The following is a 24395-nucleotide window of genomic DNA, read 5'->3' as shown; positions in this document are numbered from 1 at the left end:
TTTGGTCGAGGTGGTGTGCGAAGTGGAAGGGTCAAGGAGAATGTTTGGTAAAGAGAGAAAAGGTAGTGAAAGCTTTGCGGAAAATGAAAGCCGGCAAGGCAATGGGTTTGGATGGTATTGCAGCGGAATTTATTAGAAAATGGGGTGACTGTGTTGTTGACTGGATGGTGAGGATATTCAATGTATGTATGGCTCATGGTGAGGTGCCAGAGGATTGGCGGAATGCATGCATAGTGTCATTGTACAAAGGCAAAGGGGATATTGGTGAGTGTTCAAGGGGATATTGGTGAGTGTTCAAATTACAAAGGTATAAGTTTGTTGAGTATTCCTGGAAAATTGTATGGAAGGGTATTGATTGATAGGGTGAAGGCATGTACAGAGCATCAGATTGGGGAAGAGCAGTGTGGTTTCAGAAGTGGTAGAGGATGTGTAGATCAGGTGTTTGCTTTGAAAAATGTATGTGAGAAATACTTAGAAAAACAAATGGATTTGTATGTAGCATTTATGGATCTGGAGAAGGCATATGATAAAGTTGATAGAAATGCTCTATGAAAGGTATTAAGAGTATATGGTGTGGGAGGCAAGCTGCTACAAACAGTGAAAAGTTTTTATCGAGGACGTATGGCATGTGTACGAGTAGGAAGAAGAGGAAAGTGATTGGTTCTCAGTGGATGTTGGTTTGTGGCAGGGGTGTGTGATGTCTCCATGGCTGTTTAATTTGTTTATGGATGGGGTTGTTAGGGAGGTGAATGCAAGAGTTTTGGAGAGAGGGTCAAGTATGCAGTCTGTTGTGGATGAGAGGGCTTGGGAAGTGAGTCAGTTGTTGTTCGCTGATGATACAGGCCCAACAAAACTTTCCATGGTTTACCCCAAATGTTTCACATGCCCGGGTTCAGTTCATTGGCAACACATCGACACCAATATACCACATCGTTGCAATTCACTCTATTCCTTGCACACCTTTCACCCTCCTGTATGTTCATACCCCGATTGCTCAAAATCTTTTTCACTCCATCTTTCCACCTCCAATTAGGTATCCCACTTCTCCTTGTTCCCTCCACCTCTGACATATATATCCTCTCTGTCAATTCTTCCTCACTCATTCTCTCCATGTGACAAAATCACTTCAATACACCCTCTTCTGCTCTCTCAACCACTTTTTATTACCACACATCTCTCTTGCCCTTTCATTACTTACCCGATCAAACCACCTCACACCACATACTGTCCTTAAACATCTCATTTCCAACACATCCACCCTCCTCTGCACAATCCTATCTATAGCCCACACCTCGCAACCATATAACATTGTTGGAACCACTATTCCTTCAAACATACCCATTTTTGCTCTCTGAGATAACGTTCTTGCCTTCCACACATTCTTCAATGCTCCTAGAACCTTCGCCCCCTCCCCCAACATGTAACTCATTTCCACTTCCATGGTTCCATCTGCTGCCAAATTCACTCCCAGATATGTAAAACACTTCACTTCCTCCTGTTTTTCTCCATTCAAACTTACCTCCCAACTGACTTGTCCCTCAACCCTACTGAACCTAATAACCTTGCTCTCATTCACATTTACTCTCAGCTTTCTTCTTTCACACACTTTACCAAACTCAGTCACCAACTTCAGCAGTTTCTCACCCGAATTAGCCGCCAGCACTGTATCAACAGAGTACAACAAATGACTCACTTCCCAAGCCCTCTCATCCACAGCAGACTGCATACTTGCCCCTATCTCCAAAACTCTTGCATTCACTTCCCTAACAACACCATCCATAAACAAATCAAACAACCATGGAGACATCGAGCACCCCTGTTGCAAACCGACATTCACTGGGAACCAATCACTCTCCTCTCTTCCTACTCGTACACATGCCTTACATCCTCAATAAAAAGTTTTCACTGCTTCTAGCAACTTACCTCCCACCCCATATACTTTTAATACCTTCCACAAAACATCTCTATCAACTATCATATGCCTTCTCGAGTTCCATAAATGCTACATACAAATCCATCTTTTTTCTAAGTATTTCTCACATACATTCTTCAAAGCAAACACCTGATCAACACATCCTCTATCACTTCTGCAACGACACTGCTCTTCACTGGGAATCAATCTCTTTCCTCTCTTCCTACTCGTATACATCCCTTACATCCTCAATAAAAACTTTTCACTGCTTCTAACAACTTCCCTCCCACACCATACACTCTTAATACCTTCCACAGAGCATCTCTATCAACTCTATCATATGCGTTCTCCACTTCCATAAATGCTACATACAAATCCATCCGTTTTTCTAAGTATTTCTTACATACATTCTTTAAAGCTATCCCTGGGGATAGGGGAGAAAGAATACTTCCCACGTATTCCCTGCGTGTCGTAGAAGGTGACTAAAAGGGGAGGGAGCGGGTGGCTGGAAATCCTCCTCTCTCGTTTTTTTTCAATTTTCCAAAAGAAGGAACAGAGAAGGGGGGCAAGGTGAGGATATTCCCTCAAAGGCCCAGTCCTCTGTTATTTTTTTTTTTTTTCTTTTTTTTTTTTAAAAGAAGGAACAGAGAAGGGGGCCAGGTGAGAATATTCCCTCAAAGGCCCAGTCCTCTGTTCTTAACACTACCTCGCTATCGCGGGAAATGGCGAATAGTATGAAAAAAAAAAAAAAAAAAAAAAATTCTTTAAAGCAAACATCTGATCCACACATCCTCTACCACTTTCGAAACCACACTGCTCTTCCCTAATCTGATGCTCTGTACATGCCTTCACCCTCTAAATCAATACCCTCACATATAATTTCCCAGGAATACTTAACAAACCCATACCTCTGTAATTTGAGCACACCTTTTTCCCCTTTGCCTTTGTATAATGGCACTATGCATGCATTCTGCCAATCCTCAGGCACTTCAAAATGAACCATATATACACTAAATATCCTCACCAACCAGTCAACAACAAAGTCACCCCTTTTCAATAAATCCCACAGCAATATCATCCAAACTTGCCAGCTTTCATCTTCTGGACAGTTTTCACTACCTCTTCTCTGTGTACCAAATCATTCTCTCTGACCCTCTCGCTTTGCACACCACCTCGACCAAAACACCCTATATCTACCACTCTATCATCAAATACATTCAATAAACCTTCAAAATACTCACTCCATTTCCCTCTCACTTCACCACTACTTGTTATTACCTCCCCATCTGCCCCTTCACCAATGTTCCCATTTATTCTCTTGTCTTACACACTTTATTTACCTCCTTCCTAAACATCTTTTTATTCTCCCTAAAATTTAATGATACTCTCTCATCCCAACTCTCATTTGCCCTCTTTTTCACCTCTTGCACCTTTCTCTTGACCTCTTGCCTGTTTCTTTTATACATCTCCCAGTCTTTTGCACTATTTCCCTGCAAAAATCGTCCAAATGCCTCTATTCTCTTTCGCTAACAAATCTTACTTCTTCATCCCACCACTCACTACCCTTTCTAATCTGCCCACATCCCACCTTTCTCATGCCACAGGCATCTTTTGCGCATACAAAATACTATAAAGAACATCTTAATCAATAACTCATCAGAAAATTCTTTGGGCTGTGTCTACAGAATACCTTGTAAAAGCTGTAATATATTTCATATTGGGCGGACTTATATGAGTCTCTATGTCCAACTTAAGCAACATAAATACAATATAAGGACAAGACAAGAATCAGAAGTTCTGTTTAATTCAATATAGACTGTGACTCCTTGATCAAGAGAAATATTATTGAATCTTCTCTTCTCAAATACACAAAGAAATGTAACATGAATATAAATGAAGGTCTATACAAAATATATACTAAGGATCACAGAATTTGGTGCCTGAGATATTAGACATGTTTGTAGGTAAATTTTGGTCGCTGATTCTAAACATGCCATCAGTTTTTCTCTTTTAGCTCTAGTTATCGAGATATGATATATTCATAATCGCCATGCATACAACCGATCGGCCACAAGGATTGATGAATACAAATCAGCATTGTTGCCTTTTTGATAAAAAAAAAAAAAGAAGACATCATACAAGAAGAATTTGTTCATTTATGATTAAGTTACATCCATAGAATCAGATAATGGTGAAACAAGCATAAAAAATTATTAATGATACAATGTTCATTTACTCAGACATCTCATGAAAGCGGAGGCTCAAAGACTTCTTGCAGTGAGCTGCCCCAGGACAATCACGCTGAATGGTCTAGCAGTAATCCATGGTTCTTAAATCTTGGTGGAATCATTCACCTGTTCCTCACTTAGGTCACCAAGGTTGTCTGGGAAACAATCCAAGTGGCTGTGGAGGTAATGCACCTTGATGCTCATTTTACAGCCAAGTTGACAAAAAGAAGAGGGCATGTTCTCCACTAGTTCACAGAAGTTATTTGCTTTATGGTTCCAAGAAAATTCTTTACAACCAGATTGAATGAAGACTATGCATCTGCCTCATCAATGTTCAGTGAATTGTGTAAATGTGGGTCTTTCAAGAGTTCCCTGATTTGCAGCCCATCAAAAATACCTGCCTTCAGCTTCTCCATGCTCAGAGGTGGAAATTTTCTGTATACGTAGTCAAAGCAGTCCCCTTCTTTGTTCAAATCCTTCACAAACTATTTCCTTAAACCTAGTTTGATGTGCAGTGGTAGTAAAATGATCTTATCTGTTAACCAAGGGTTCTGCAGTTACATTCTCTTCTCCAACCACCATGTTTTCTCTCAGAGGCCATTGTTTTCTCACACAGTGCTTATCCTTAGCTCTACTATCCCAGAGACATATAAAGTAGGGACACTTGGTGTACCACTCTTCTGACCCAGGAGAAAAGTCACATAGATTAGCCAATGGTGATCAGGGTACGATATCATCTGTAAGACAGTGACAATTGTTTCCTGCTGTTCAGTCATCTTTGAGTGACATGCTCATGAGAGGTACATTTACTGATAAGTGCATTACCTCAAAAACTAGAGCTGCTACAAGGAAATGAAGGTCATATTCTTATTCAGTGGTTTGAAGTTACCTAGAATCATGTTTAAAATCTGAGGCACCAAAAAACATTTTTTCAATTTGGACATATAGAGAGAATGATTGAGGAGAGATTGACAGAGGGGATATATGTGCCAAAGGTTGAGAGAACAAGAAGTGGGAGACCAAACTGGAGGTGGAAGGATGGAGTGAAAAAGATTTTGAGCTATCAGGGCCTGATCATAAAGGAGGGTGAGAGACATGCAAGGAATTGAGGGATTTGGAATGATGTGGTACACCAGGGTTGACATACTGTCAATGGACTGAACCAGGTCATGTGAAATATCTGGGGGAAACCATGGATAGGTTTATGGCCTGGATGTGGACAGGAAGGTGTGACTTCAGTGCATTCACATAACAGTTAGAGACTGAGTAAGAATGTATGTGGCCTTTTTTGTCCATTTTTCTGGTGCTACATTGCTGAAGCAAGGGGTAGTAATGCTCTTTCCTGTGGGGTGGGGTAGCACCAGACATGGATGAAGGCAAGCAAGTATGAATATGTACATGTGGATATATGTATATATGTATTTGTGCATGTGATCTAGTATTTGCTGATAACTACAAGGAAAAGAAAAGTTATGAAGTACAAATTCATATAATATTTACATTGTCAGAGGAGTATGGGAGTGAGATAAAAGACTTAGAACAGTCAGTTTATATGAAAAAATAGAGGCAAATATGTCGATATGTATATGTGTGTGTATGGGCATTTATCTATATATGTGTATATAGTAGTAAAAGCTTTGCGGAAGATGAAAGCCGGCAAGGCAGCAGGTTTGGATGGTATTGCAGTGGAATTTATTAAAAAAGGGGGTGACTGTATTGTTGACTGGTTGGTAAGGTTATTTAATGTATGTATGACTCATGGGGAGGTGCCTGAGGATTGGCGGAATGCGTGCATAGTGCCATTGTACAAAGGCAAAGGGGATAAGAGTGAGTGCTCAAATTACAGAGGTATAAGTTTGTTGAGTATTCCTGGTAAATTATATGGGAGGGTATTGATTGAGAGGGTGAAGGCATGTACAGAGCATCAGATTGGGGAAGAGCAGTGCGGTTTCAGAAGTGGTAGAGGATGTGTGGATCAGGTGTTTGCTTTGAAGAATGTATGTGAGAAATACTTAGAAAAGCAAATGGATTTGTATGTAGCATTTATGGATCTGGAGAAGGCATATGATAGAGTTGATAGAGATGCTCTGTGGAAGGTATTAAGAATATATGGTGTGGGAGGCAAGTTGTTAGAAGCAGTGAAAAGTTTTTATCGAGGATGTAAGGCATGTGTACGTGTAGGAAGAGAGGAAAGTGATTGGTTCTCAGTGAATGTAGGTTTGCGGCAGGGGTGTGTGATGTCTCCATGGTTGTTTAATTTGTTTATGGATGGGGTTGTTAGGGAGGTAAATGCAAGAGTTTTGGAAAGAGGGGCAAGTATGAAGTCTGTTAGGGATGAGAGAGCTTGGGAAGTGAGTCAGTTGTTGTTCGCTGATGATACAGCGCTGGTGGCTGATTCATGTGAGAAACTGCAGAAGCTGGTGACTGAGTTTGGTAAAGTGTGTGGAAGAAGAAAGTTAAGAGTAAATGTGAATAAGAGCAAGGTTATTAGGTACAGTAGGGTTGAGGGTCAAGTCAATTGGGAGGTGAGTTTGAATGGAGAAAAACTGGAGGAAGTGAAGTGTTTTAGATATCTGGGAGTGGATCTGTCAGCGGATGGAACCATGGAAGCGGAAGTGGATCATAGGGTGGGGGAGGGGGCGAAAATTTTGGGAGCCTTGAAAAATGTGTGGAAGTCGAGAACATTATCTCGGAAAGCAAAAATGGGTATGTTTGAAGGAATAGTGGTTCCAACAATGTTGTATGGTTGCGAGGCGTGGGCTATGGATAGAGTTGTGCGCAGGAGGATGGACGTGCTGGAAATGAGATGTTTGAGGAAAATGTGTGGTGTGAGGTGGTTCGATCGAGTAAGTAACGTAAGGGTAAGAGAGATGTGTGGAAATAAAAAGAGCGTGGTTGAGAGAGCAGAAGAGGGTGTTTTGAAATGGTTCGGGCACATGGAGAGAATGAGTGAGGAAAGATTGACCAAGAGGATATATGTGTCGGAGGTGGAGGGAACGAGGAGAAGAGGGAGACCAAATTGGAGGTGGAAAGATGGAGTGAAAAAGATTTTGTGTGATCGGGGCCTGAACATGCAGGAGGGTGAAAGGAGGGCAAGGAATAGAGTGAATTGGAGCGATGTGGTATACTGGGGTTGACGTGCTGTCAGTGGATTGAATCAAGGCATGTGAAGCGTCTGGGGTAAACCATGGAAAGCTGTGTAGGTATGTATATTTGCGTGTGTGGACGTGTGTATGTACATGTGTATGGGGGGGGGGGGTGGGCCATTTCTTTCGTCTGTTTCCTTGCGCTACCTCGCAAACGCGGGAGACAGCGACAAAGTATAAAAAAAAAAAAAAAAAAAAAAAAAAAAATGTGTATATGAGTGGATGGGCCATTCCTCATCTGTTTCCTTGCACTACCTAGCTTAACACAGGAAACAGCGATAAAGTATATATGGAGAAAAACTGGAGGACGTAAAGTGTTTTAGATATCTGGGAGTGGATTTGGCAGCGGATGGAGCCATGGAAGCGGAAGTGAATCATAGGGTGGGGGAGGGGGCGAAAGTTCTGGGAGCGTTGAAGAATGTGTGGAAGTCGAGAACATTATCTCAGAAAGCAAAAATGAGTATGTTTGAAGGAATAGTGGTCCCAACAATGTTATATGGTTGCAAGGCGTGGGCTATACATAGAGTTGTGCGGAGGAGGGTGGATGTGCTGGAAATGAAATGTTTGAAGACATTATGTTGTGTGAGGTGGTTTGATCAAGTAAGTAATAAAAGGGTAAGAGAGATGTGTGGTAATAAAAGAGTGTAGTTGAGAGAGCAGAAGAGGGTGTTTTGAAATGGTTTGGTCACATGGAGAGAATGAGTGAGGAAAAATTGACCAAGAGGATATATGTGTCAGAATTTGGAGGGAACGAGGAGAAGTGGGAGACCAAATTGGAGGTGGAAAGATGAAGTGAAAAAGATTTTGAGTGATCGGGGCCTGAACATGCAGGAGGGTGAAAGGCATGCAAGGAATAGAGTGATTGGAACAATGTGGTATACCGGGGCCGATGTGCTGTCATTGGATGGAATCAGGGCATGTGAAGTGTCTGGGATAAACCACGGAAAGTTCTGTGGGGCCTGGATGTGGAGAGGGAGCTGTGGTTTCAGTGCATTATTACATGACAGCTAGAGACTGACTGGGAATGAATGGGGCCTTTGTTGTCTTTTCCTAGTGCTACCATGCACACATGAGAGGGGAGGGGGTTGTTATTTCATGTGTGGTGGGGTGGCGATGGGAATGAATAAAGGTAGACGGTATGAATTATGTACATGTGTATGTATGTATATGTCTGTGTGTGTATATATAGGTATGTGTTGAGATGTATAGGTATGTATATTTGCATGTGTGGACGTGTATGTATATACATGTGCATGTGGGTGGGTTGGGCCATTCTTTCATCTGTTTCCCTGTGCTACCTCGCTAATGTAGGAGACAGCAACAAAGCAAAACAAATAAATAAATAAAAATACTATCATCATTATTATTTTGCTTTATTGCTGTCTCCCACATTAGCGAGGTAGCGCAAGGAAACAGACGAAAAAATGGCCCAACCCACCCATATACTTATGTATATACATACACGTCCACACACGCACATTTACATACCTATACATCTCAACGTATACATATATATACACACACAGACATATACATATATACACATGTACATAATTCGTACTGTCAGCCTTTATTCATTCCCATCGCCACCCCGCCACACATGAAATAACAACCCCCCCTCCCCCCGCATGTGCACGAGGTAGCGCTAGGAAAAGACAACAAAGGCCACATTCGTTCACCTTCAGTCTCTAGCTGTCATGTATTATGCACTGAAACCACAGCTCCCTTTCCACATCCAGGCCCCAAAGAAATTTCCATGGTTTACCCCAGACGCTTCACATGCCCTGGTTCAATCCATTGACATAACGTCGACCCCGGCATACCACATCATTCCAAATCACTCTATTCCTTGCATGCCTTTCACCCTCCTGCATGTTCAGGCCCCGATCACTCAAAATCTTTTTCAATCAATCTTTTCACCTCCAATTTGGTCTCCCACTTCTCCTCGCTCCCTCCACCTGAGACATATATCCTCTTGATCAATCTTTCCTCACTCATTCTCTCCATGTGACCAAACCATTTCAAAACACCCTCTTCTGCTCTCTCAACCACACTCTTTTTATTACCTCATATCTCTCTTCCTTATTATTACTTACTCGATCAAACCACCTCACACCACATATTGTCCTCAAACATCTCATTTCCAGCACATCCACCCTCCTCTGCAAAACTCTATCCATAGCCCACGCCTCGCAACCATATAACATTGTTGGAACCACTATTCCTTCAAACATACCCATTTTTGCTTTCTGAGATAATGTTCTCGACTTCCACACATTCTTCAACGCTTCCAGAACTTTCGCCCCCTCCCCCACCCTATGATTCACTTCCGCTTCCATGGTTCCATCCGCTGCCAAATCCACTCCCAGATATCTAAAACACTTCACTTCCTCCAGTTTTTCTCCATTCAAACTAACCTCCCAACTGACTTGTCCCTCAACCCTACTGTACCTAATAACCTTGCTCTTATTCACATTTACTCTCAGCTTTCTTCTTTCATACACTTTACCAAACTCAGTCATCAGCTTCTGCAGTTTCTCACATGAATCAGCCACCAGCACTGTATCATCAGCAAACAACAACTGACTCACTTCCCAAGCTCTCTCATCCACAACAGACTGCATACTTGACCCTCTTTCCAAAACTCTTGCAGTCACCTCCCTAACAACCCCATCCATAAACAAATTAAACAACCATGGAGACATCACACACCCCTGCCGCAAACCTACATTCACTGAGAACCAATCACTTTCCTCTCTTCCTACACGTACATATGCCTTACTTCCTCGATAAAAACTTTTCACTGCTTCTAACAACTTGCCTCCCACACCATATATTCTTAATACCTTCCACAGAGCATCTCTATCAACTCTATCATATGCCTTCTCCAGATCCATAAATGCTACATACAAATCCATTTGCTTTTCTAAGTATTTCTCACATACATTCTTTAAAGCTAACACCTGATCCACACATCCTCTACCACTTCTGAAACCACACTATTCTTCCCCAATCTGATGCTCTGTACATGCCTTCACCCTCTCAATCAATACCCTCCCATATAATTTACCAGGAATACTCAACAAACTTATACCTCTGTAATTTGAGCACTCACTTTTATTCCCTTTGCCTTTGTACAATGGCACTATGCAAGCATTCCGCCAATCCTCAGACACCTCACCATGAGTCATACATACATTAAATAACCTTACCAACCAGTCAACAATACAGTCACCCTCTTTTTTAATAAATTCCACTGCAATACCATCCAAACTCGCCGCCTTGCTGGCTTTCATCTTCCGCACAGCTTTTACTACCTCTTCTCTATTTACCAAATCATTCTCCCAAACCCTCTCACTTTGCACACCACCTCGACCAAAACACCCTATATCTGCCACACTATCATCAAACACATTCAACAAACCTTCAACATATTATCAGTATAATATTCAATCGCTGTTTCCCATGTCAGTGAGGGAGTGCCAGGAAACAGCAAAAGAATGTCCCATCCACTCATATACACATAAATGCCCATACAAGCACATATACATACATATCAACACACACACACACAAACATATACACACAAGCACAACATGTACATATATACGCATGTACATGTCTGCGGGGGGCCAGAAATCCTCCCCTCCTTGTACTTTTAAGTTTCTAAAATGGGAAACAGAAGAAGGAGTCACGCGGGGAGTGCTCATCCTCCTCGAAGGCTCAGACTGGGGTGTCTAAATGTGTGTGGATGTAACCAAGATGTGAAAAAAGGAGAGATAGGTAGTATGTTTGAGGAAAGGAACCTGGATGTTTTGGCTCTGAGTGAAACGAAGCTCAAGGGTAAAGGGGAAGTGTGGTTTGGGAATGTCTTGGGAGTAAAGTCAGGGGTTAGTGAGAGGACAAGAGCAAGGGAAGGAGTAGCACTACTCCTGAAACAGGAGTTGTGGGAGTATGTGATAGAATGTAAAAAAGTAAATTCTCGATTAATATGGGTAAAACTGAAAGTTGATGGAGAGAGATGGGTGATTATTGGTGCATATGCACCTGGGCATGAGAAGAAAGATCATGAGAGGCAAGTGTTTTGGGAGCAGCTGAATGAGTGTGTTAGTGGTTTTGATGCACGAGACTGGGTTATAGTGATGGGTGATTTGAATGCAAAGGTGAGTAATGTGGCAGTTGAGGGAATAATTGGTATACATGGGGTGTTCAGTGTTGTAAATGGAAATGGTGAAGAGCTTGTAGATTTATGTGCTGAAAAAGGACTGGTGATTGGGAATACCTGGTTTAAAAAGCGAGATATACATAAGTATACGTATGTAAGTAGGAGAGATGGCCAGAGAGTGTTATTGGATTACGTGTTAATTGACAGGCGCGCGAAAGAGAGACTTTTGGATGTTAATGTGCTGAGAGGTGCAACTGGAGGGATGTCTGATCATTATCTTGTGGAGGCTAAGGTGAAGATTTGTATGGGTTTTCAGAAAAGAAGAGTGAATGTTGGGGTGAAGAGGGTGGTGAGAGTAAGTGAGCTTGGGAAGGAGACTTGTGTGAGGAAGTACCAGGAGAGACTGAGTACAGAATGGGAAAAGGTGAGAACAATGGAAGTAAGGGGAGTGGGGGAGGAATGGGATGTATTTAGGGAATCAGTGATGGATTGCGCAAAAGATGCTTGTGGCATGAGAAGAGTGGGAAGTGGGTTGATTAGAAAGGGTAGTGAGTGGTGGGATGAAGAAGTAAGATTATCAGTGAAAGAGAAGAGAGAGGCACTTGGACGATTTTTGCAGGGAAAAAATGCAATTGAGTGGGAGATGTATAAAAGAAAGAGGCAGGAGGTCAAGAGAAAGGTGCAAGAGGTGAAAAAGAGGGCAAATGAGAGTTGGGGTGAGAGAGTATCATTAAATGTTAGGGAGAATAAAAAGATGTTCTGGAAGGAGGTAAATAAAGTGCGTAAGACAAGGGAGCAAATGGGAACTTCAGTGAAGGGCACAAATGGGGAGGTGATAACAAGTAGTGGTGATGTGAGAAGGAGATGGAGTGAGTATTTTGAAGGTTTGTTGAATGTGTTTGATGATAGAGTGGCAGATTTAGGGTGTTTTGCTCGAGGTGGTGTGCAAAGGGAGAGGGTTAGGGAAAATGATTTGGTAAACAGAGAAGAGGTAGTAAAAGCTTTGCGGAAGATGAAAGCCGGCAAGGCAGCAGGTTTGGATGATATTGCAGTGGAATTTATTAAAAAAGGGGGTGACTGTATTATTGACTGGTTGGTAAGGTTATTTAATGTATGTATGACTCATGGTGAGGTGCCTGAGGATTGGCGGAATGCGTGCATAGTGCCATTGTACAAAGGCAAAGGGGATAAGAGTGAGTGCTCAAATTACAGAGGTATAAGTTTGTTGAGTATTCCTTGTAAATTATATGGGAGGGTATTGATTGAGAGGGTGAAGGCATGTACAGAGCATCAGATTGGGGAAGAACAGTGTGGTTTCAGAAGTGGTAGATGTGTGGATCAGGTGTTTGCTTTGAAGAATGTATGGGAAAAATACTTAGAAAAGCAAATGGATTTGTATGTAGCATTTATGGATCTGGAGAAGGCATATGATAGAGTTGATAGAGATGCTCTGTGGAAGGTATTAAGAATATATGGTGTGGGAGGCAAGTTGTTAGAAGCAGTGAAAAGTTTTTATCGAGGATGTAAAGCATGTGTACGTGTAGGAAGAGAGGAAAGTGATTGGTTCTCAGAGAATGTAGGTTTGTGGCAGGGGTGTGTGATGTCTCCATGGTTGTTTAATTTGTTTATGGATGGGGTTGTTAGGGAGGTAAATGCAAGAGTTTTGGAAAGAGGGGCAAGTATGAAGTCTGTTGTGGATGAGAGAGCTTGGGAAGTGAGTCAGTTGTTGTTCGCTGATGATACAGCGCTGGTGGCTGTTTCATGTGAGAAACTGCAGAAGCTGGTGACTGAGTTTGGTAAAGTGTGTGAAAGAAGAAAGTTAAGAGTAAATGTGAATAAGAGCAAGGTTATTAGGTACAGTAGGGTTGAGGGTCAAGTCAATTGGGAGGTAAGTTTGAATGGAGAAAAACTGGAGGAAATAAAGTGTTTTAGATATCTGGTAGTGGATCTGGCAGCGGATGGAACCATGGAAGTGGAAGTGGATCATAGGGTGGGGGAGGGGGCGAAAATCCTGGGAGCCTTGAAGAATGTGTGGAAGTCGAGAACATTATCTCGGAAAGCAAAAATGGGTATGTTTGAAGGAATAGTGGTTCCAACAATGTTGTATGGTTGCGAGGCGTGGGCTATGGATAGAGTTGTGCGCAGGAGGATGAATGTGCTGGAAATGAGATGTTTGAGGACAATGTGTGGTGTGAGGTGGTTTGATCGAGTAAGCAACGTAAGGGTAAGAGAGATGTGTGGAAATAAAAAGAGAGTGGTTGAGAGAGCAGAAGAGGGTGTTTTGAAATGGTTTGGGCACATGGAGAGAATGAGTGAGGAAAGATTGACCAAGAGGATATATGTGTTGGAGGTGGAGGGAACAAGGAGAAGTGGGAGACCAAATTGGAGGTGGAAAGATGGAGTGAAAAAGATTTTGTGTGATCGGAGCCTGAACATGCAGGAGGGTGAAAGGAGGGCAAGGAATAGAGTGAATTGGATTGATGTGGTATACCGGGGTTGACGTGCTGTCAGTGGATTGAATCAGGGCATGTGAAGCGTCTGGGGTAAACCATGGAAAGCTGTGTAGGTATGTATATTTGCGTGTGTGGACGTATGTATATACATGTGTATGGGGGTGGGTTGGGCCATTTCTTTCGTCTGTTTCCTTGCGCTACCTCGCAAATGCGGGAGACAGCGACAAAGCAAAAAAGAAAAAAAAAACATTAATACTTGCCTTCATCCATTCCCAGCGCTATCCCACCCCACAGGAAACAGCATCGCCACCTCCTGCTTCAGCGAGGTAGCACCAGGAAAACAGACAAAAAAAGGCCACATTCGTTTACACTCAGTCACCAGCTGTCATGTGTATGCACCGGAACAACAGCTCCCTATACACATCCAGGTCCCTAAGGCCTTTCCATGGTTTACACCAGACATTTCAAATGCCCTGGTTCAGTTCACTGACAACACAATGACCCCAATATACCACATCATTCCAATTCACCTATTCCTTGCACACCTCTCACCCTCCTGTATGTTCAGGCCCAGATCACTTAAAATACTTTTTACTCCATCCTTCCACCTCTAATTTGGTCTCCCACTTCTCCTTATTCCCTCCAACTCAAACACATATATCCTCTTCATCAATCTTTCCTCACTCATTCTTTCCATATGTCCAAAGCATTTCAACACACCCTCTTCTGCTCTCTCAACCACACTCTTTTCATTTCAACACATCTCTCTCTTACCCTTTCATTACTTACTCAATCAAATCACCTCACACCACATAATGTCCTTAAACATTTCATTTCCAACACATCTACCTTCCTCCCTACAACCCTATTTATAGCCCATGCCTTGCAACCATAAAATACTGTTGGAGCTACTATTCCTTCCAATATACCCATTTTTGCTCTGAGATAATCTTCTCTCCTTCCACAGATTCTTCAATGCTCCCAGAACCTATGCCTCCTCCCATACCCTGTAACTTGCTTTTGCTTCCATGGTTCCATTTGTTGCTTAGTCTACTCCCAGATATCTAAAACACTTCATTTCCTCCAATTTTTCTCCATTCAAATTTTGCATCCCAATTAACCTGTCCCTGAAACCTACTAAACTGACTAACCTTGCTCTTATTCACATTTACTCTCAACTTTCTCCTTTCACACACTTTCCCAAACTCAGTTACCAACTTCTGCAGTTTCTCACTCAAATCAGCCACTTGAGCTGTATCACCGGTGAACAAAAACAACTCACTTCCCAGACCCACTCATTCCCAAAAGACTGCAAACTTATCCCACCTCTCTAAAACTCTTGCATTTACCTCTAACCACCCCATCCATAATCAAATTAAACAACCCCTCCTCCCTTCCTACTCACACACATCCCTTACATCCTTGATAAAAAGTTTCTCCCTAAAGTTCAATGCTACTCTCTCACCCTAACTCTCATTCGCCCTCTTTTTCAACCCTTGCACCTTCCTCATGACCTCCTGCCGCTTTCTCTTTTACATCTCCCAGTCAGTTGCACTCTTCCTTGTAAGTACTGTCCAAATGCTTACTCTTTTCTCTTTCACCTACAACTTTACTTCTTCATCCCACCACTCACTACCCTTTCTAATCTCCCCACCTCCAACCTTTCTCATACCACATGCATCTCTTGCACATGTCATCACTGCTTCCCTAAATACATCACATACCTCATCCACTCCCCTCATGTCATTTGTTTTCATATTCTGCTACTCTACTTCCTCACGTCTCCTTTCCGAGCTCACTTACTCTCACCACTCTCTTCATCCTGACATTCTTTGTTTTTGAAAACCTTTACAAATCTTCAACTTTGCCTCCACAAGATAATAATCGGACATTCCACCAGCTGCCCCTCTCAGCACATTAACATTCAAAAGTCTCTCTCTTACATGCCTATAAATTAACATGTAATCTAACAAAGCCCTATGACCATCTCTCCAGCTAACATATATATATATCTTTCTTTTCTTTTATACTATTCGCCATTTCCCGCATTAGCAAGGTAGCGTCAGGAACAGAGGACTGGGCCTTTGAGGGAATATCCTCACCTGGCCCCCTTCTCTGTTCCTTCTTTTGGAAAATCAAACCCGGTATTCTCAATCACCAGTCTTTGCGCAGCACACATATCCACAGACTCTTCACCATTTTCATTCAGAACACTGAATACCCCATGTACACCACTTATACCCTTAACTGACACATTACTCAACTTCGCATTTATATCACCCATCAATAATACCTGGACTCGTGCACCAAAACTGCTGACACACTCACTCAGATGCTCCCAAAACACATGCCTCTCAAGATCTTTCTTCTCATGACGAGGTGCAGAAGCACCAATAATCACCCATTTCTCTCCATCCACTTTCAGTTTTACCCACATCAATCTTGAATTTACTTCCTTACACTCTATCACACACTCCCACAACTCCTGCTTCAGCAGTAGTGCTACTCCTTCCTTAGCTTTTGTCCTCTCAACAACCCCTAACTTTACTTCTAAGACATTTCCAAACCATTCTTCCAATTCACCTTTGAGCTTCATTTCACTCAGATCCAAAACATCCTTGATTGGGGGTTCAGCTGCCCATGCCATCTCAGCTAACATAAAAAGTCTTCCATTCAAACCATATGAAGTCAAAACCTTAGGGATAGATACCTACATATGGGCACCTCATCTTTAATACACATAACCTTCCTCTTGTGATTTTACAATTATGTTCATTCTAGCAGGAAGGTTAAATAAGAATTTTGCACAACTTTAAGTTAAAATCAGAAGAAACATACAGAACTATTTCACATTATCTTTCCATCACTGCTAATGGGATTTATATTCCTGAATGTGTGGTAAGTAATGAAATAGTTTAACGAAGATCTTACATGCTGCACCCTAAATGCAGAATACAACATTACATAAAACTATCAATCTACAAGAAAACAAATTACCTACCTGCTGTGGACTGTAAACTTCGAAGGCCATAAGAGTATCACTGGGGATAACTGATGAGAGTGTTGATCCCTTGGCAAATATTTTATGTATCTTGGATTTAAACATTTCAAACACCTGTGCAGGTAAAGAAAATATTTAAACATTACTTCAAATCTAATTTCCCGTTATAAAAATACTATCAAACAGACATAGAATATATTTTTCATGTAAAAAAAATGCATTTAGAATTTACAAATATCCCAGTCTAAATTAAGAAGAAAGAAAATGTATTCAAAGACACACCATATGCACTCGTCATTCTGCCCTCACTCTTAATTCCATATCAATGTTAGGTACTTTTTCTATCTACCATAAACAAGAGAATTATTCTGCCCACATGAATAAGTTTGTATTTGCTGCATCTCAAAGAAGCCTGCATATATGAAAGAATATAAATGAGACTTGTCGGAGCATCTATTTCCAAGTGAAAGAGGTGAAGTGAACACGAATGCTCTTACTAATTAAAGTACCCCATTGATAAAGAATGAGTGAAGTGTATCCAGCTTCTAAGAAAATATAAGCCCATAGCAGCATTACGGTGAATCAAGCGATCCACCACAAAGAGCACTCATAATCACAAAATTGCAGTGAATGAACTGCATCCTATCTCAGAACACATCCATTGCAATTATCTAAATGTAAATGTACAGTAGTGACGGAGTTTTACACCCATGGGTCCCTATCACTTGAACACTTTCTACTGATATATAACCTCATCAGTTCTAGTATGTCATCTGCATTAACCATGTCCTCAGTCATTCTATTCCATTCATCCACCACTCATTACTATCAGTCATTCTATTCCATTCATCCACCACTCATTACTAAAGTATTCTTTATATCCTTTTTAGCAAGATTCTTACTTAATTTCATGTTATGTCCTCTGGTTGCTCTATCTCTACATCTCTTAAAGAATTGTTCACTGTTTAAATTGTGGATCACTTCTGTTTCATACTGCACATTACATCTACGTCTCTCCATAAGATCTTCCAAATACAGCCCAATCATCACTAACCTCACACAAAGGAAATATCAACATGCTCCTGAAATGTATTACATATAACAACAAACTCCACTTTACATAGTGTGACAATGATGCTGCTGGTATTAAGCAAAAGAAAGTAACATTCCTGATAAAACAATGCTATATTTAGTAGGGAGGTAAACTTATACAATGTCATACTCAGCAGGTAAACAGACATTCACAATACTATTCTTTATGATACCCTTTTAACCCACCACTGATTTTCATAACCTGAGGCATGGCTCATATTTCCATCCAATTCCTCCAAAACATTTTTCATTACCATTCTTAAGTTCCAAACATGCACTTTGCTTTTATATGCTAATGAATAACCTTTGAATGAGCAATACCTGTATACATGATACTTGAACACCTGTTCGATCACACAACTCTTCCTTTAGCTCTTCAACTGCAGCATTTGCAAGGACACGGATGAAAAACTTTTTCGGTCTTTGGTATGGATCTTTCCAGAAGAAAATCACCTGAATTACCTGAGGGCATAAAAGAGAAATCTTTACTGCACTCATCATCAGTATCTAAGACAGCACTAAGTTAAAACAACTGTTTAATTCGGTGTTCTTCAGAAACTATTTTTTTTCATAAATGTCTGCCATTCCCTGTGTCAGAGATAGTGCTAGAAACAAAGAAATGGCCTCAATCGCTCACATCCACTTTCTAGCTATTACGAACAATACACCAAAACCAGGGGCCCCTATCCACAATTAAGCCCCACAGACTTTTCCATGGTTTCCCCCAACCACTTCACATGCCCAGGTTCAGCCAACTGGTGCCACATCATCCCCTGTAAACCAAAGCGGTCAGATCTGCTCTATCCCATGCGCACCTCACAACTCCCTGCATGTTCAAGCCCCAGACCTTCAAAGCAACTTTCACTCCATCCTTACACCTCCTTAGTTTCCCCCTTTTCCTTGTTCTTTCCAATCCTCTCCATATGTCCAAACTATTTCAGCACATCCTCTACGACTCTCTCATACATACTCTTCTTACTAACACACCTCTTATTTCTTATTCAATCAAACCTTTCTAAACCACATACTGTCCTCAAACAATTCACTTCCAACACATTCACCCTATCCTAACATTTTTGTCTAGGGCTCATGCATCACATCCACATATCACCATCAGGAATACTATACCATCAACAATACCCATCACTGCTCTTATTGACAATGACTTCACTTTCCACACATTCCTCAATGTACCCAAAACCTTTGCCCCATCACCTAACCTAAGGCTACACTCAACTCCTATCATTCCAATCACTGATATAACTGCTTCCAGGCATCTAAAAGACTCCACTTCCTCAACGTTCTTTTCATTTTAACTCCCATTCCACATAACTTTCTCATTTTACCATTAACCCTATAACTTTGCTTTTACTCATACTCACTCCCAGGTTTCTCCTTTCACAAACTCTCCCAAACTCAGACATCAGCTTGTGTTAGGTCTTACAAATATATGGGGTCCACTAAAAATTACATGAAATTGTGGAAAGTTTATATCAAAAGTTAGGCATGTGTGCGAATAAGTAGACAGGAAGATTAGTGGTTCCAGGTGAGGGTAAGTCTGAGGCAAAGGAGCATGATGTCTCCAAGGCTGTTTAATTTGTTAATGGAGTGGGTGGTGAAGGATGTAAAAGCAAGGGCTTTGGAGATAAGTGTAAGTATACAATCCTTAGTGGAGGAGGGACCTGGAAAATGAGTTAGTTGTTATTTGATGTCACAGCACTCCCAGTCATCCCCTTAAGAAATCTAGCTGTGATACCATCCAATCCAGCCACCTTGCTACATTTCACCTTGTCCAAGGCATTTCACAACCTCTTTTCTCTTCATCAAACCACTTTCCTTGACTCTCTTACTTTTAATGGGGAAATAAGTAAGGATATAGCATGAAAGAGTAACAGAGGGAAAGAGAAGGGGGAAGGATGCATGGAATGGTGTATGTGAGGGAGCATGTGAGGACAGGGATTAGTGGAGAATCATCTGTCAAGATCATCCCTCTGATGGGAGCTCCCACAGGGAATAGGTATCAGAGATATAGTTAGATTTTTCTTCTTCATGTTGGAGGCTCCAGTCACGGCCGGGCCTTAACTGAAATGTAGAGAGGATTATAGGATTATGAAAGGGAAAAAGAAGACACAAGGAAAAGTATTTACAAATTGTGGAGGAAGTGAAAAACCTGTCTTTTAAATTTGCTAGGTCATAATTATTAGGAAAGACATGAGAGTGAAGAGTTCCAAAACTTTGAAATGTGGGGAAAGAAACTATCAACATGGCCCACCCTTGAGTTGCCATTGGCCACACAGTAATTATGCAACACAGCAGCTTGAAGAGTATTGCATGGTCTAGCTAGTGGCGGGGGGCACACACGCAGCCACATCTCAGGAGTAAAAACCAAAGCAATAACTATGGAAGAGGAAAAGTGAACCAACATTATGGCATAGAGCATGAAAGTCAAGCTTTGAAGTTAGCCTAGGACAGTTCATAAGTTGGACAGCTTTTGACTCAACTCTGTCAGGTAAAGATACAGAGCTTGAACCATCACAGATGTGAGAGCAGTACTCAATACAAGAATGAATCAATCCTCTGTTCAAATGAAGCAACTGGTCAAAAGAAAAAAACTTCAAAATCTAAACAGGAAACCAAGTTTCTTAGAAGCAGACTTAGTTATTTCTATAATGTGGGGTTTCTAAGAAACACTAGATGTTATAGCAATACCAAGTATGTTCAATGAGTTAAAAGGTGTAATTACAGAACCATCAAAGGAGAGACAGAGTTGTGAGGAGTTTCAATAGAGACATGGGAAGAAACTGGGGCTTGGTGGCACTAAAACTAACTAGATTTCATCTATTCCACTGAGATATCCTGTCCAAGTTGAGTTTATTGAGGAAGTTTTGTTAAGATGAGATTCAGATTGCATGAGAGAAAAGGCAGTAAAATTGAATGTAGTATTGAGTTGTCAACATATGAGTGCATCTTGTTATTAGTGGAAGAAATCATTAATAAGGAGAAAATGTGTAGTGGGCAGGACATTACTTTAAGGGACACTGCTGTTGATGAAGAAAGGAGGGAAGCTGATCCATCAACGACTAGAGATATATCGGCCAGAGAGTAAGCTAGATATGAAAGAGCAAAGTGAGGGAGGGAAGCCAAAAGAGGGGTGCCCAAAGATAAGGGCCTGATGCCACACCCTGTCAAAAGCTTTGGATATGTCAAGGCAACTAAACAAGACTCAAAAAAAATTGGTAAGGTAGGAAAGAATATCACTAGTAAATCTTGCCTTACAGAAGCCATACTGGTGATCAAAGACAAAACTGTGGGAATCAAAGGTGTCTAAGGATGTAGGTGTTGAGGAGAGATTCAAAGACTGGAAATGGTAGATGCTGAAGCAATGGGAAGTTAATTAAGAGGGTTCAGAACAGTCATCCATCTTATGGATGGGATTCATCTACGCATGTTTCCATGTGAATAAGGGCAAGGTTATTAGGTTCAGTAGGGTTGAGGGACAAGTTAACTGGGAGGTAAGTTTGAATGGAGAAAAACAGGAGGAAGTAAAGTGTTTTAGATATCTGGGAGTGGATTTAGCAGCAGATGGAACCATGGAAGCGGAAGTGAGTCACAGGGTGGGGAAGGGGGCGAAGGTTCTGGGAACGTAGAAGATGGTGTGGATTGTGAGAACATTATCTCGAAGAGCAAAAATGGGTAAGTTTGAAGGAATAGTGGTTCCAATAATGTTATATGGTTGTGAGTGGGCTATAGATAGGGTTGTGCGGAAAAGGATGGCTGTGTTGGCAATGAAATGTTTGAGGACAATATGTGGTGTGAGGTGGTTTGATCAAGTAAGTAATGAAAGGGTAAGGGAGATGTGTGTTTATAAAAAGAGTGTGGTTGAGAGAGCAGAAGAGGGTGTGTTGAGGGTGTGTTGGTCACATGGAGAGAATGAGAGAGGAAAGATTGACAAAGAGGACATATGTGTCAGAGATGGAGGGAACGAGAAGTGGGAGACCAAATTGGAGGCAGAAAGATGGAGTGAAAAAGATTTTGAGTGATTAGGGCCTGAACATACAGGAGGGTGAAAGGCATGCAAGGAATAGAGTGAATTGGAACAATGTGGTATACTGGGATCAACGTGCTGTAAATGGATTGAATCAGGGCATGTGAAGCGCCTGGGGTAAACCATGGAAAGGTTTGTGGGGCCTGGATGTGGAAAGGGAGCTGTGGTTTCGGTGCATTACACATGACAGCTAGAGACTGAGTGTGAACAAATGTGGCCTTTGTTGTCTTTTCCTAGCACTACCTTGCACACGCACAGGGGGAGGGGAGTGCTATTTCATGTGTGGCGGGGTGGCGTCGGGAATGGATGAAGGTTGCTAGTATGAATATGTACATGTGTATATATGTATAAGTCTATGTATGTATATGTATGTATACGTTGAAATATATAGGTATGTATATGCGCGTGTGTGGGCATTTATGTATATACAAGTGTATGTGAATAACATAATTGCAATGATTACGGGCAGTAATAAAAGCTGAATGGGAGTCAAAGGAAGGACAGTTTTTCTAAGCCCAATTTGCCTGGTCTACTGCTTGAACAGCCTTAGAACAGGAGCATTGAACCAAGGATTGGAACAAGAGGTCATCGTGAAGAAAGGGAAATATTTGAACCATGTATTGGAAGAAGAGGTCATATTGGAGAAAGGGAAATATGCTTCCATTTCCAGAAGAATAACTTCGGCTGTGTACTTGGTGGAGACAGACACAGCATCACATGAGAGACAGTAATTTACCAAAGGAAAGTCAGTAGTATTTGGTAAGTAGCCAATGACTAGGGAGGTATATTACCGCTGCTACCCACCTAGGTATCATGAGGGTGAGTGATGGCTGCACAAAGCCAGCACTTCAGTGGTTGTCAAGCTGCACTCATCTGACCTAGGTGGTTGTCTTCCCTTTCTGCCTCACCTACAAGTGGACTACTGGCATTCTGTCCACCAACATACAATCTCTCCTTGTCGTACATAAGAACTGACGACATTGATATCACACAGAACATTATTCGTAATTCTATATTTTCCTGTGGTAAGCATTATGTGCTAGCAATGCCTTTGGGCAAAATGGTAGGAGCAGTTGATAGAAGCAGTAGGTACAAACATTTTGGTAGGAGCATTAGGTTGAAACATAATGTAGAAGTAAACAATAGAAGCATTTGGTAATAGTAGTCAGTAGGAACATTAGGTATGAGCCTCTGCACACACTGTGCTAGAGTTACCTTCTGGCAGTGACCTGTTACAGTTGAGGCATTAAAGGCTAAAATTCTGCACTGGAGTTCTCCAATTATGGAGACTCTATTGCCAAGGCCACCCCTTGAGGGAATTCCGGTTGGAACAGACATCAGAGAAGTAGATAGACGGACAGAAGCCAGTACAGAATTTACATAAGTTGTTCCAGTCAGCTTCTACGCTTAGAAGGGGCTGCTGAAGGGGGCTGTGCCTTTGAAATAGATACATTTATGAGAGAGTAATCAGAGGAACCAACTGGGGGTGAAATTGTAAAGTTACAGGGGGAGGGACTAAAGGTGAAAAACTGATCCATAATATTAGGAGAGTGGTCACAGCAGTCAGGAAGATGAATAAGGTGGGCGATAATTTGCCCTTAATCAATGAGAATAGAGAGCATGCAGGCTTCAATCCCTCCACAATCCATATAGGAGGAATTCAACCATTTCCTATGGTGAATACTGAAATCCCCAAAGTAGGGGATCTCAACTTGCAGGTGAGAGGATGCCACAGTCTCATGGCAGGTGTTTAGATAGTTGAAGGAAAGGCCAGTACTGCTACAGTCTGAGCCCTCCCTCTCACTGGTAGTAGAGTCAGGTGGAAACTCAGTTTCTTAGCAGCCCATGATATCAGAGACTACAGGCCACATATTTGTTGGATTCTATCATGGTTATACTGGAAAATGTTTGAGCAGACAGGAGTTACCAAGAGTAATTATAAGAAGAAAATAAGCAAGGTTTGAGTATGTGTATGATGCCTTTATGAAGATGGCAGGACTAACCTGGCAGGCCTGTTTTGATGAAACAGAAAGTAAGACCAGCAATCTTGACATGAAGAGTGTAAGATGGTTCTGTGCATCACTTCAACACTCCTCAGTCAGGATGGGAGTATCATCCTTGGTGGTTGCTGTCAGAAGCCTACTTTCTACATAGCAGCCAAATACCTAACAGATAAATATACAGATATACAGATTTTCTCCTATTTTCATACTTGATTGCCACAGTCCCAGTTATCACTACTTGTTATCACCTCCACATTACCCCCTTCACTAATGTTCCCATTTGTTCCCTTGTCTTACGCACTTTATTTACCTCCTTCCAAAACATCTTTTTATTCTAGTTTGAATGGAGA

At 41.5% G+C, this 24395-nt stretch overlaps 1 protein-coding gene across 1 annotated transcript in view; it reads right to left on the bottom strand.

Moving 5' to 3' along the window:
- Positions 1-24395, bottom strand: part of LOC139756055 (ubiquitin carboxyl-terminal hydrolase 19-like) — a 197528-nt gene that overhangs the window by 58320 nt on the left and 114813 nt on the right. The window contains 2 exon segments of the mRNA XM_071675047.1: positions 16906-17019; positions 18319-18459. Coding sequence (XP_071531148.1) covers positions 16906-17019; positions 18319-18459 — 255 coding nt within the window.

This window comes from Panulirus ornatus, chromosome 2, assembly GCF_036320965.1.
Source record: "Panulirus ornatus isolate Po-2019 chromosome 2, ASM3632096v1, whole genome shotgun sequence".
Lineage (NCBI taxonomy): Eukaryota > Metazoa > Arthropoda > Malacostraca > Decapoda > Palinuridae > Panulirus > Panulirus ornatus.
The sequence above is the reverse complement of the archived record's forward strand: the minus strand, read 5'-3'. Positions and strand labels throughout refer to the sequence as shown.